Source organism: Taudactylus pleione, unplaced genomic scaffold (assembly GCF_031769625.1).
Source record: "Taudactylus pleione unplaced genomic scaffold, aTauple2 ptg000377l, whole genome shotgun sequence".
In the NCBI taxonomy this organism is placed as follows: Eukaryota; Metazoa; Chordata; class Amphibia; order Anura; family Myobatrachidae; genus Taudactylus; species Taudactylus pleione.
This window is the reverse complement of record NW_028284778.1, coordinates 3,922,137-3,936,691: the sequence shown is the minus strand read 5'-3', so window position 1 is coordinate 3,936,691 and position 14,555 is coordinate 3,922,137. Positions and strand designations below refer to the sequence as shown.

The 14,555-nt window shown below is 40.1% G+C and overlaps 1 protein-coding gene across 1 annotated transcript in view; it reads right to left on the bottom strand.

Moving 5' to 3' along the window:
- Window positions 1-4,866: 4,866 nt before the first annotated feature.
- The window catches only part of LOC148508046 (complement factor H-related protein 1-like), a 37,340-nt gene continuing 27,651 nt past the window's right edge, over window positions 4,867-14,555 (bottom strand). The window contains exons 7-9 of the mRNA XM_088445065.1: window positions 8,037-8,228; window positions 6,421-6,696; window positions 4,867-5,057 (exon numbers count right to left, since the gene is read on the bottom strand). Coding sequence (XP_088301191.1) covers window positions 4,867-5,057; window positions 6,421-6,696; window positions 8,037-8,228 — 659 coding nt within the window. The remainder of the gene's footprint in view (window positions 5,058-6,420; window positions 6,697-8,036; window positions 8,229-14,555) is intronic.

Sequence of the window (14,555 nt, the reverse complement as noted above, 5' to 3'; positions counted from 1 at the left end):
CTAGAAATCCTACTAGTTCCCAGGCCAGTGCATTATGTCCATTGCTGTTGCATGACTTGTGATCCTGAGTTCCCTGTGTGTTACCAGTGCTTCCCAGCACAGTCCACGATACTCCAGTCCGGAGTGATATTCCAAGTCCATTCCACGATACTCCAGTCCGGAGTGATATTCCAAGTCCATCCCACGATAATCCAGTCCGAAGTGATATTCCAAGTCCGTTCCATGATACTCCAGTCCGGAGTGATATTCCAAGTCCATTCCACGATACTCCAGTCCGGAGTGATATTCCAAGTCAATTCACACTACCCCAGTCCGGAGTCAAGTTTCAAGTTCACCAGCTCAGTCCACGTTACTCCAGTCCGGAGTTCAAGTCCAAGTTCTTCAGTCCAATCCACATTATTTCAGTCCAGAGTCAAGTTCCAAATCCTTCAAGTTCAAACCTCGTTACTCCTGTCCGGAGATCCAGTACCAGTTCACTTAAGTTTCAAGTCTACAGTTTCTTTTCCAGGTTCAGCGATTATTGGAAGACTCTTTCCCTCAGTCTATTCAGCTAATTTTCCTGCCGGTCCCAGTCTGGTTCCTCCAAGTCACCTACTGATATCCTGTCCAGTTTAGCAAGTCTTCCTGCCGGTCCTGGTCCGGTTCCTCCAAGTCTTCTACTGGTTCCACTCCAACGTTACAAGTTTCCTGTTCCTGTCATTTATTACCAAAGGCAGTTCTCACTGCTATATAATTCTTTTGCAAATAGAGCTATTTACCTCAACCATGGTTCCAGTCAAGCCGGACTCCGCTGAATCCACTTCAACACCTGAGTCAGGTAATTCTCAAGCACCAATCATGACAGTTTCGCTCCACCAGGGAGCTTTTTTAAAACATAAAACATAAAACAGGGGTATGTTGCAAAAGGTTATTCCTTATATAAGGAGTTCATTACTTAATTTTTGACATGTGTGTCACTTAATTACTTAATACATTTAATAAATTTGAGTGTTCATTTTATCACATATACATTTACCAGTTAAATTACAAACTCATAGAGAAGCCTTGAATCTCATTATATCATAACATCAATTGATTATATATATATATATACATTTTTTTTCCTTTCTTTATTTTATTAATCTATCACAATTTATCAATTTTTTTCCAATTTCTGCTATGTATAAAAAACATTCCCCAGTATAACACAAATAGCTACCACACATAAATAAAGTATATTGTATATATTTATGAGGGTATGCAAGCAAAAAAGTTTTTGTATATATAACTGCATATTGAATACAGGCTGAATAATCCTCTATATCTTATTTGAGGGCTGAAAAAGGAAAAAGGAGAAATCTCCACACTCCGGTCTCCCATTCTCTTCTTAACCCAAGTCAATCCTGCTTAATCAGGGAAACATCCAGTGTGAGAGCGGCCGCTTTTCATTCACCACTCCGTGGTCTCCCAGGACTACTTTTGAGCACAGGCAGACGCCATTGCTCCGCTACTTCTACCATCAGGACATTTGCTGATGCACTAAGCCAGGGGTGGCCAACCCGTGGCTCTCGAGCTGCATGCGGCTCTTTTGATTAAAAAATGTGTCTCACATCACTGGAGATAGGATCACTGGTCTCTGAAGCGATCAGAGACAATAAGCCTATGATCGCTTCAAAGGCCAGCGTTCCCAGTGATGGATTGCATGACGTCACCCGCGCAATGCATGTGAGGAGCCTGCCCTGCGCGCCTACTGGATCTAGATAGATCCAGTAAGAGCGAGGGGGCACTGCTTTTGGGGGCACTGCTTAGGGGGCCAGTGGCGGTTCTAGGTGTGGGCTAACAAGGCCGTTGCCCGGAGCACCGACACCTAGAGGGCGATACTGAGTCCCTCCCCCACCAAAACAAAAACCAGAAGGGAAAAAAAAAAATGCGCCAGTCCCAGCCCCCCCAGCCGCCGCCGCCGCTGCCGGGAGGCTGCATTTGCCGGGCGCCCGCTGATATTTGTTATCAGCAGGCACCCAGCTCCCTCCCTGCAGCGGCTGCCGAAAGCCGGAGCTCACTCCTGAGCTCCGGCTTCCGGCAGAGAGAGAGTACTATGGGAGGGACGTCAAGATGTTATGACGTCTCCCCATAGATCCGAAGAGCCGCCGTTGGACCAGGCGGCAGCGGAAGCAGGAGCGCGGCTAAAGGTAAGTATTGTGTTTATTTGTTTTTTTGACAGTCGGAAGCACCAGCACTGGGGGGCATTACTACTGGGGGACGACTATAGGGGGCATTACTACTAGTGGGCACAACTACAGGGGGCATTATTTCTGGGGGCACTACTACTGGGGACATTACTACAGTGGGCACTACTATAGGGGGCATTACTAATTGGGGCAGTACTACTGGGGAGCATTACTAATGAGGGCAGTACTACTGGGGAGCATTACTAATGGGGGCAGTACTACTGGGGAGGATTACTAATGGGGGCAGTACTACTGGGGAGCATTACTAATGGGGGCATTACTAATGTGGGGATTACTAATGGGGGCATTACTACTGGGGAGCTTTACTAATGGGGGCAGTACTACTGGGGAGCATTACTAATGGGGGCAGTACTACTGGGCAGCATTACTAATGGGGGATTACTAATGGGGGCATTACTACTGAGGGAACTACAATAAGGGACATTACTACTGGCATTACTACTGTGGGCACTACTATAGGGGGCATTACTAATTGGGGAATTACTACTGGGGGAACTACTATAGGGTGCATTACCACTGGGGGTACTACTAATGGGGGCATTGCATGGGGGCACCACTACTGGGCCATTGTGTAAGGGGCACCACTGCTGTGGGCATTGTATAAGGGGCACTACTATTGTGGGCATTGTATTAGGGGCACTACTACTGTGGGCCTTGTGTATAAGATACACAAATTTTGGCATTATGTAAAAGGGGCACCACTTTGTGTCATAACATAAGGGACTACTGTGTGGTGTAAATTTGAATTGGGGATAATGTATTATAAAGGTAACTACTGTGTGTGGCACAATGTATTATACAGGTTATTACTGCATATAGCATAATGTGTTATACAGGGCATTACTGTGTGTTGCATAATGTGTTATAAAGGGCATTACTGCGTGTGGCATTGTGTGTTATAAAGGCCATTACTGCATGTGGCATAATGTTTTATAAAGGCCATTACTGCGTGTGGCATAATGTTATTTTATCTAAAAAAAAAAAAACTGGGGACTTTCGCCCTGAGCTCCACAATGTCTAGAACCGGCCCTGTAGGGGGCACAGCTGCAGGGGGCATTGCATAAGGGCCACAACTAATGGGGGTATTGCTTAATGGGCACAACTACAGGAAGGCACTGCATATGGGGCACAACTACAGGGGGCACAGAATAATGGGCACTGACATTCTCAGTGTATTTGATGTGGTTCTAGATTTCAATATGTATTTTATGTGGATCTGGCTTGTTTCTGTGTATTTTATGTGAACGTGGCTATTTCAATGTTTTCTACATTGCTCTGGCTTTTTCTTTCACTTCAACAGTGAAAAATGTATATTGGGAAGTTTACGTAAAATGTGTATTTTCAATGTCCTGTGCTCGCCCTTCATGACTAAAAACGGGGGTGTGACACAAGGTCATGCTCCTGCAAATGTCATACCAAAGGCGTGCGCACAAAAATGGGGCGTGGCCTTGACAGCTAGGCCACGCCCCATTTTTGCCTGTGCGCAAACGGTGTGCGCATGCTATCGGCTTTTTCGCTTGACTACTTATATTTTTTAGTATGGGTTGTTTTTTGTTTGCGATAAGTTTGTGTATGGTTCCACAATCGGCTTTTTTGCTTGACTACTTATATTTTTTAGTATGGGTTGTTTTTTGTTTGCGATAAGTTTGTGTATGGTTCCACAATCGGCTTTTTCGCTTGACTACTTATATTTTTTAGTATGGGTTGTTTTTTGTTTGCGATAAGTTTGTGCCGGTTCCACAATGTCTAGAACCGGCCCTGTAGGGGGCACAGCTACAGGGGGCATTGCATAAGGGCCACAACTAATGGGGGCATTGCTTAATGGGCACAACTACAGGAAGGCACTGCATATGGGGCACAACTACAGGGGGCACAGCATAATGGGCACTGACATTCTCAGTGTATTTGATGTGGTTCTAGATTTCAATATGTATTTTATGTGGATCTGGCTTGTTTCTGTGTATTTTATGTGAACGTGACTATTTCAATGTTTTCTACATTGCTCTGGCTTTTCCTTTCAATTCAACAGTGAAAAATGTATATTGGAAAGTTTACGTAAAATGTGTATTTTCAATGTCCTGTGCTCGCCCTTCATGACTAAAAACGGGGGTGTGACACAAGGTCATGCTCCTGCAAATGTCATACCAAAGGCGTGCGCACAAAAATGGGGCGTGGCCTTGACAGCTAGGCCACGCCCTATTTTTGCCTGCGCGCAAACGGTGTGCGCATGCTATCGGCTCTTTCGCTTGACTACTTATATTTTTTAGTATGGGTTGTTTTTTGTTTGCGATAAGTTTGTGTATGGTCTTATATGAAATTGGTTGTTTTGATTGTACGATTTGAAAGTTCTTTGTGGTTCTGATGTTCTTTAATAATGAAGTTATTCTGGTTATATGGTTCATATGTTCTTTCTCTTCCCAATGTTGTTGAATAGTCTTTAATCAGAGGTTCTCGTTGTATGATTTTTTGTTTTGGTTGACTGTTCTGTGTGCGTACTATATGTTCTTTGTTTTGGTTCTTTCCCCAATAATTCTGAATTTTGATTGGTTTTCTTTTTTCATTCTCCATTCTATTAAATAATTTTTCTTCTTTCTTATCCCTTAAGAATTTCCTTTGTTTTCGGGCTATGATGTCGCTTTCAATATTTTCTATTTGTCATATTGATCAGGTTTATATAATTGTCCATGTTATGTAAGGGTTCAAACTTCTTTTCAAGAATTTCCATGGAATCATTAAATTTCTCCAGAGACTTCTTTCGATCTTCAATGATCAGCTGTATAAGTCTTCTTGAGCAGTCGTCCAGTATGCCGTTCCATTTTCTGTAAAAGTCTATTTGGATTGGATCAATAGTTGGATTCTTTAGAATGTGAAGTCCTTTTGTAATAAAATTTTCTTCCAGGTATTTTGTATGTGTAGTTATCTCCCACCATTGCTTTACTTCCTGGATGTATTTTTTCCAGTTTCAAAAACAGAATTTATCTTCTTCAATTGGGAAGTCTTGTGGGGTGGGTTTTATAGAAAAGATGTCCGATAATTTGTCTTTCCTTTGTTTGTGTGTATTATGTCTTGATGTGTATGTTAGTCACATTCTAAAGATGCAGTTCATTATAAAAATGACCAAGAAAAAATATTTTAAAAAACTGCGCTGTGTGTGAATGTTGATGCTCAGTTGATAAAATTTAAATATTAAATAGGGTAAAAACGAGCGCTCATGTTTAAGTGGGTCGTAGAAAATAAAAGAATAAGAGAAGAAAAGAAATGGTTACATTAAAACTACAAATAATAAAAATATAAAATAGAAACTAAAATAATCTCAAACAAAAGCAAACAAATTGCACATCTGTCACCATAAAAAAATGTTTAGACTTTTTTGAGAATTATGAGGCAGATATGAGGGTTGCGGCTGCTGGTGGAAATGGACATCAGCAGATTTTGGAGATATCTGATGTGGTTCCTCCATAATACATTGTAATGATAATTATTTTTCATGGATTATACTGCAAACAGTTAATTATAAATTATCCCCTATGTCTTAGTCTGCCCTTAAATTGCTACCTCTCCCCAAGTGACCATCATTAAGATAAGCAGTTTGGCTCATTGTAAGATCTGGAATATTATAACTGTATATCGTAAACTTGTCCCGACAACTGTCCCTTTATATAATTAATGTTCTGCTCTGGCTTAGCCCTGGAAAGAGCAGGGAATACTAACATTGTTTAGATGACACAGAGTAACTGTAAACTCAATTAAGCATAAGAATATATTACAAAAAAATTAACATTAACAGCTGAGGATTTGCGTAAATATGCTAAAAGCACAGCCACCGGGACCTGTACTGGGACGTCCATCAGAGCAATCGCAGCTGTCGCATACACAGCATCAGACGCAGAGCATGCAAACATCAACTCCCTGTGTGAGTCTAAGATCACTCAGAATGGCCGCCGCAACTGAGACTCCATGCTATCTGTGTACTGATTCGTAGACACAGCCGGAAATATGCCCCAAAAACATCCGAACGCGCCTCTGTTTTAGCAGTTACTCCATGTTACTTTCCACAAAACATTTGCTTCCTGTCAATCAAATGAATTCTCACTGCAATCGCAATTCAATTGCCACGTGTGCACATTGTGGCTGTGACACATTCGCCGACCGCCAATAATTGCTCAGTTGCGTAAATATCATATAAGCGTACATCTCTGGATCAGGCTCATGAACAGCAATCTGCTATATTTCCTCAGCTTGCCAGTACTGTATCTGGGCGCTGACTTGTCACCTTCAAACATACCCAGACAAAATAGTGCCACGTCCCAAACTCCATTCTCACAGTTAACTCTCCGGCTTCCTTCAAGTATATAAGAATCTCTACATTTATATTCCACGTAAGAACCTGCTAGATAATTGTCTTTCCTAGTATCTATGTTGTATCCAGATTGTACGAAGGGTGGTGGGCCGCAGTCCTTGCCATTTTCTAAAAAAAAAGAGAGATCATTGAGTGAAATTAACAAACTAATATTACCATTGTACGGCTGATTTAGAACAAAGCTAGATGTTTTCCACAACGGCAAATATAGTCATATATATAACGAAGGGACATGTTTTGCTTATAAAATCAATAACAGTGATAAAAATATAATTGTAACTATGTAAGTTAAATTATATATTTAGCCAATATAGTATATATGGTGCATATATTGTCCCTAATCCTCGCTTGAACATATCTGCGGCATATTTTCCTTACAGCTGTGCAGCCAGATTATTAATATATGTTAATGCGGTTATCCTGCCCTTCTATACAAGTATTCTTCGTCTTGTTGTGGATGGACGGACAGCCGATGGTGTTCCATCTGCAGCCATCATTAGTCGTATCGGCACTTACACCCACCCCATGCATGTATCTCTCATGCCGGCAACCCATCTCGGCTCACATGCCAACTACAGGCATGGGAGCTGGCCTACATGACTGTGACACTCTCACAAGATGGATATGTTCTATGCCATTCAGTTGCTGCCCACTAATGCCCATGTTACGTAAAGAGTGATCCTTAAATGGACGGATAGAACTGCCTGCTCTTCCCATCTCCAACTGTGCAGCACATGCACAGATCTATCTTCATATCTTACACCAGCAAACCATATCTGAGGGTACAGCAATGGGTACGAACTGTGGTCCTTCCAGCAGGGAAATGCAAATGGCCTTGCAGATGTATTTGGTGAAGATGATGGATTTGGTGCCTGTGCAACTGCCAGAACAAATCCAGATTGGCATAAATTAATCCTCTAAACCAGTTAGAAAATGATAACATTGAGATTTCCGATTGATATACACAAGTTACAGAGCACATTTCCATTAAGCAAGTTACTACTGTATGCCTTTTAAACACCCAGAGGAGAATGTTCATTTTTGGGGGGTCAATCAAATTAGCCACGAGGGGGCGAGTTGCCATTGTAATTGCGTGGAAATGCCGTTAACGGTGCTGTTGCTCACCCAACCCCCCCATGGCCCAAAATCACCCCAGACTTGTGAATTTTTATACACAGACCTGCAAACACACTCCGGAGGTAATGTAAGTGTGGCAAATAGCAGCTTTTACTCACGTCTAATTCTATTCTATTGACCCCTTTATGTTAGCGATGAGCGGTTCAGTTTTGGCTCAGATCCTTCTGTCAAGTTCGGAACTAAGAATGCCATCTTTTATGGACCAAGATAATGTTTTGACTTGTTCTAAGGTCTGAGCCAAAGTTTAACCATTTATCTCAATTTATGTTTTTGGCTGTCTCACTACCACTGGATTGCTCAGAGGTACCTACCTTTTCTGAAGCAGTGTGGATATTGCAGCTCTCCCCGGTCACATTTTGGTCTCATGTTGGTGCCTGGAGAAGGTTCGTATCCATTTATACAGATAAACTCTACTGAAATACCATAATCATAGTTCCTTCCACTTCCCCTTTGATGCAGTATATTATTTGTTCTCATTAACATTTCACTTAAAACGCAATTCTCTGAGATAAACAAGACAAAGAGAAAACCAAAAACATTTGATTTACATATCAAGGTTTTTAGTTGAGATAGTGATTGTCAATATGTATCAACAAAAATACAATCAAACCATTTAGACTCAATCAGTGTTTGTCTCATGGGAAAATGCAATAATCAAAGATAGACCAAGGATGTTTTAGTTCCTCAACTAGCTTGATTCCTAAAACAGTGTCAAAAATATGGGCACCTTTGAGTGTTTTTATAAAATGTAAAGGAAAAATGTCAGACGGTAGCTGAATAAATACACTCAGCTTTCTCCTGCTGCAATTTCTATTTTAATTACCTTTTATGCAACATAAGTAGGTATAGTAGTTTAATACCTCTAACATTAACAAGTTCCTCACAACAGCCTAAACCATAAACACATTAAATGGGGGAAAAAAATTATTTAAAGAGTGCAAAAGGCGTCCAATGGAAAGTAAACTCTGACACCATCTGCTATACAGGGCCACCAAGACATACAGTGGGCCTGGATGAGTAGGGAGGTCGTGGTTAAATCTGGTTGGTGTGGCCATGCCCCCTCAGTAAGAAAAAAAAATGGATATACATTTCTTCTCCACAGCTCACTGGAGCCCTCACCAGGCTTTTCTGAAAATGTCGGGCCCAGGTATTTAGTACCTTCTCCCCCCTCTCAGCACCCTCTGTTGATACCTCCAAAGAAATGGAAAAATTCTCAAATAGTAAAAGCACAGTGCTAACAAGCTTCAGAGGATAAAAAGGGAATTCCACCCGAATCCTCAGTATCCTCATTTTGACCCTACTTACATGATATTTAAATAAATATAATGAGATACACATTTTTTGGTAAAAATATGAAGTTACACCAAAAAACTTTTAAGGGCAAGATGGTATGGATCAATGAATATTCAACAGCAAGTGACCACATGAATAAAATCGCTAAAAAGCATTGGCCCTTAGTAAACACAGATGACTCTTTGCCACTATTAAATCAAGTAAAATTATTACCATGCTACAAACGTGGCCGCAATATTAAGGATATGGTAGTATACACCAATGTGACTAACATGGATAAAATTGTACAAAAACATTTCTTGAACATTAAATTGGGAACATTAAGTGTTTAGGCTGCACAACGTGCAATTTTTTTGGAGACAGGAGATCGTTTCCTACACCAACATATAGGATTGAATCTCATGATAAAACATAGTGCCGCCCAAGTATCATATACTTTTATTTATCCATGGGGAAGGCACCCAGGACAAAGTGCAGCAATTGAGCCAGAATGCAGAGTATGCTTATGGAATATTTCTAATAATATAACATATATATATATATATATATATATATATATATATATTATAAAGTCAAGTGCTGATAAAAATTGTCATCATGTCGGAATGTAAAGACAGTTGGTATGGCCTCCACCACCTGTATCAGAGATGCACAGGAGAGTACAGGGGCAGAGATAGAGACTGAGAGGGAGGAAGAAGAAGGTGGGGAGAAAGTGTTGCAGTGGAGAAAAGAAAGAGAGGGCAGAGAAAGGGGTGGGGGAAAATAGAGAGATGGAAAGAAAGTTAAAGTTGGGGAGACAGAAAAAAAAGAAAGAAAAGCCAGGCAATGCCAGTCATTACAGCTAGTGTGACAATGAACTTGGGTGATAAATGTGGTGATGTTACAATTATATTATTCAGCATATTAGACAAGTATTAAATCTATTTTTACAGCACACCAGCAACAACCCTACCACTATTTTTAAGTCTGGATTTAAATCTTTGTTGGATGAAGCCCTCATTTGTGGTGTGATATCCAAATAAATTTAGATATTCTTTTGTTTGTTTCACATGTTATGGTGTCTATTTATTATCATTTGCCAAAAATACATAACTCACTCTCCTCAGCCCATCCCCTTTCCCGGCAGACCTGTAATTTCTGGTATTGGGCCATAACAAATAATCTTCCTATTTGTGTTGATTTCTTTCTTCAATGTCATGTGATGTTTTTAAAAATTCATATTAAGGATACCTAGCGCTTTTTGAGGATGGTACAATTTGATGTGGAATCTTTACAATCAAATATCATCATGTCTGTGTATGGAATATTCCATGAATAGTGTATCAGATGACTTTCCTCCACAAAATGTGTTTTATCACACAATTATTTTCTTTTTGATTTTCAATATTATTTACAAATACAGGGGACTGTGATGGGAACCAGGTTCACCCTTAGTTATGCCTACTTCTACATAGGCTTGTTTTAAGAGCAGCTTATGTGTGTGTGTGTGTACGTGTGTGTGTGTTGGGGAGTTCATTCTGGGTGAACTTTGCTACCTATAGCAATTTATTGATGATTTAATTATTATTGGAGATGATGGTCTTGAGACTACTGAGATTTTTTTGGAAACATTAAATTTGATTTGGAATTCACAAGCATGTTTAGTTTGGGTCACAACCATAGGCAAAACTAAGGGGTGTTGTCCGGGTGCCAGTTTTTTTTTTTTATCTTATTACCCTCCACGGCCTCCGCACCCTGCCTTGACTTTCTTCCTTGAAACTCAGAGCTCTACCTCCTTCTGGCTGTAAACAACAGGCCTTTGACTGACTGATGATGTCACCTCATGCGCACACACTTGCCTGCCCTGCCTGTGTAGAAGTGCAGTGGACTCGGAGGACCAGCAAGATAGCACAGGCCAAGGCTGGAGAATTCTGCCTGCCGAATCACCACCCTGAGGAAGAGAGGAGGCACTACTGAAGCTATCAGGTAAGTGTGTGGGTGTGTATGTATATATATTTTTGTATATATATATATATGTATATATATATATATATATATATATATATATAAAATGCAGCAGGGGTAGGCACTCCAATAACAATATGAATACTCGCCGTGGTGCACACTGTAGTAAATGAAGTAGAACAGGCAGAATCAGGGTCACTCTCCGGTCTTAAAGTGTAGGTAGTAATAGCCAAGAGCCAGTCGCTGGGTCAACGTTTCGAGTTTAATACACAACTCGTCATCAAGACATACATGAAAGTGTAATGTGACAAACCTTATATACCCTAAGTGTCTCACCCGGTGTGTCTGATTGCCCACTGTTCAGTTTCCGGCTCCCGCTCGGTCAGCGTCACATGACAGTGACGTCATCGGGGCCGTCCCATCACCCGGGCAACCAAACACCGCTACTTTCAACAATACTTTACACAAACAAACAACATACAAAAATATAAAATACACATGGTGGAAGTATAGCGATCTATCCTGTAGAGTATTATTGAGCTCAAGTACTTATTATATAGTTACACCAGCTAAATCAACAATACATGTAAACAGATATACACATCTCCATAAGCATATTTGAACAATTAGCACCATGTTGTTACGATCACATTATTAAAAAGGAATATAACACATAAATAGCATCACAGCGTGCTGCATGATAAATTACACCTAACTGTAGGAAAGTTGGGAATCTACACCACAGTAAGTACCTACTGGCCAAACATCTTATATATATAAGTGGAAATAACCTTTGTTAGAAGAAAGCTGTAAAGGACAAATGATCATTAAGACCCTTTGGTTTAACGGTATCTAACAGGTAAATCCATTTTGTTTCCAATTGGAGAAGGGCTCTATGTCTATCACCGCCCCGGGGAAAGGAATAAGGTCGATGACCATATGTCTAAGATTGGCCATATTATGCCTTTGTTCAAAAATGTGTCGGGCAACTGGTTGTTCCGATGGTTTACCATTGAGAGCCATCCTAATTGCAGATCTGTGCAGTGCCATCCGTTCCTTAAAGGAGCGGATCGTCTTACCAACATAGTAATATCCGCACGGGCATTTAATAAAATACACCACAAACGAACTGGAGCAAGTCAATGGGTATCTGATGGTATATTTGTGCCCTGTATGGGGATGCGTGAATGATTTACCCGTGATCATATGCCCACAGGTAACGCATCCAGTACATTTATAGCACCCTCCCACCTTTTTGGATAAATTTGAGGTGTTCGCAGCTAAATCTGTAATATCTGTTCTAACAAGTAGATCCCTTAAATTTTTATTCCTTTTCAAGCACGGTCGAATGGTATAGTTTTTTAATCCCTTGAGTTCTTTATCTTGTTGTATAATAGGCCAAAGTGATCGTACCGTATGGTTAATCACTCTATTGGCCGGATTATATCTACGAGGCCAATTGATCTTTTTCTCCATAATTCTTGGTATTCCTTTATTTTTTTGTAACAAGTTACTCCTAGATAATTTATCAACTCTATTCCTAACATCTTGTATGCAGTGCATAGAATATCCTCTAGTTTTAAATTTGTCGCACATCCTATTTAGATCTTCCTCAACCTTATTTTGGTCACTTGTATTTCTTTTGACCCTAATGAGCTGGGAGAATGGTATGCTATTTAAAGTAGCTTTGGGATGATAACTTGATGCCAATAGCAACGTATTACGATCAGTAGGTTTTGTAAACATATATGTATTAATCCTATTGTCCTCCTTTTTTATTGTCACATCAAGAAAGGAAACCTCCTCTAAATTAAGATGGTATGTGAATTTTATAGGACACTCCTTATTATTGATGTTATCCATAAGGGTCACAAATTCATCATAATTACCCTGCCAGAAAAGTAATATGTCGTCTATATACCGACTGTAGAAAAAGATTTTTTCTCTTACATCCCTATTGAAGAATAATTCCTTCTCAATAGCAAACATGTAACTATTTGCATAAGTGGGCGCCACATGTGAGCCCATGGCGCAACCTGTGAACTGCAAATAAAACTGACCATTAAAGAAGAAATAATTCCTGTAGAGCACCTGTTCCAGTAGTGACATAAAAAATGATAGATTAGGGCCTTTGTACAAATGGTTATTATTTAATAACTCAAACGTGGCTCTCATCCCATCTTGGTGTGGTATATTTGTATATAAACTATTGATATCTAGAGTACACATCGAGATATGAGTCGGAATCTCTCCTAGATCCTCAAGTTTATTCAATAGCATCGTAGTATCTTGCAGATATGTAGGCTCTGTCTGAACACAGGGCTGGAGAAAAAAATCGAGGAATTCCGAGACTGGACTAAGTAGGCTCCCTCTTGCCGATATAATCGGACGGCCCGGCGGTTTAGATAGATTTTTGTGGATTTTGGGCACACTATAGAGTAGTGGTGCTTTAGGATAATCAGTTCTCAAAAAGTCACCAATATCTTTATCAATAACTTTGTTAAGTAATGCCCCATCAATGATAGAATCCAGATGTTTCTTGAAATCCCCTGTGGGATCAAAGTCCAATACAGATTAAACAGATACATCTGCAAGTTGCCTGTTAATTTCCTCTATATACTGGGATAAGTCCTGCACCACTGTGCCTCCTCCCTTATCCACGGGGCGGAAGATTACATACTGATAGGATCTAAGGTTTTTAATTGCTTGTCGTTCTTCACGTGTAACATTGGGTCTCGTATTATATTCATGTTTGAGATTTTCAACAACTTGTATATCCAACGCCTTCATGAAGCTTTGAATAGATATATTACTGGAGGCGGGATCGAAGGTGGATTTCTTTTTGAACCTCTTCTCTGTTATTACAGTCTCAAACTTTTCTTCCTTGCCAAAGAATTCTTTGAGTTTTAATTGCCTTAATACTGACTTAATACTGCCTTGCTGAGTACTACAAGTGCCAGAATCTGCATTAACCCCCATGCACCAGCAGCTGTATAGGCAATGTATGTGATATTCCTTGCTGAGTACTACAAGTGCCAGAATCTGCATTAACCCCAATGCACCAGCAGCTGTATAGGCAATGCATGTGATATTCCTTGCCATCCTGCAAACCACAACTCCTGATCTATATTTGCACTAATGCAAAATTAGCTGGGCATTTAAAGTATGTGTAAAATTTTGTACATGTCTGTAATTGGTTTTGTTTAAATATATTGGAATCTTTTATGACTTGCTAGCAATAGTCATTACCTGTGTTTGGATGGGGATCACTGAAGCACAGTTTATAGTGTCATACTGCCTGTTTTCTTAAACTTAGAGCAATGTATGTCCACTGATCAATTTGCATTTCAATCAACTGACCAATTGGCTCAGATGAGGTCAGTGTCTTAATCAGCCATACTATTTCTGAACATTCAGTCCTAGGGCAGCTTGATGGGGGCAGCTTGGTGCGGTTATGCATTAAGTGTGGTTAAAATCAAGTGTGCTTTCTGAACAGTTAAAAAAACAGTTGAACAACATCTAATACCAGGTAATTACAAACCCATTACTTAACAATTTTGATTGGAATAATATAAAAAACATAATGTATCAAA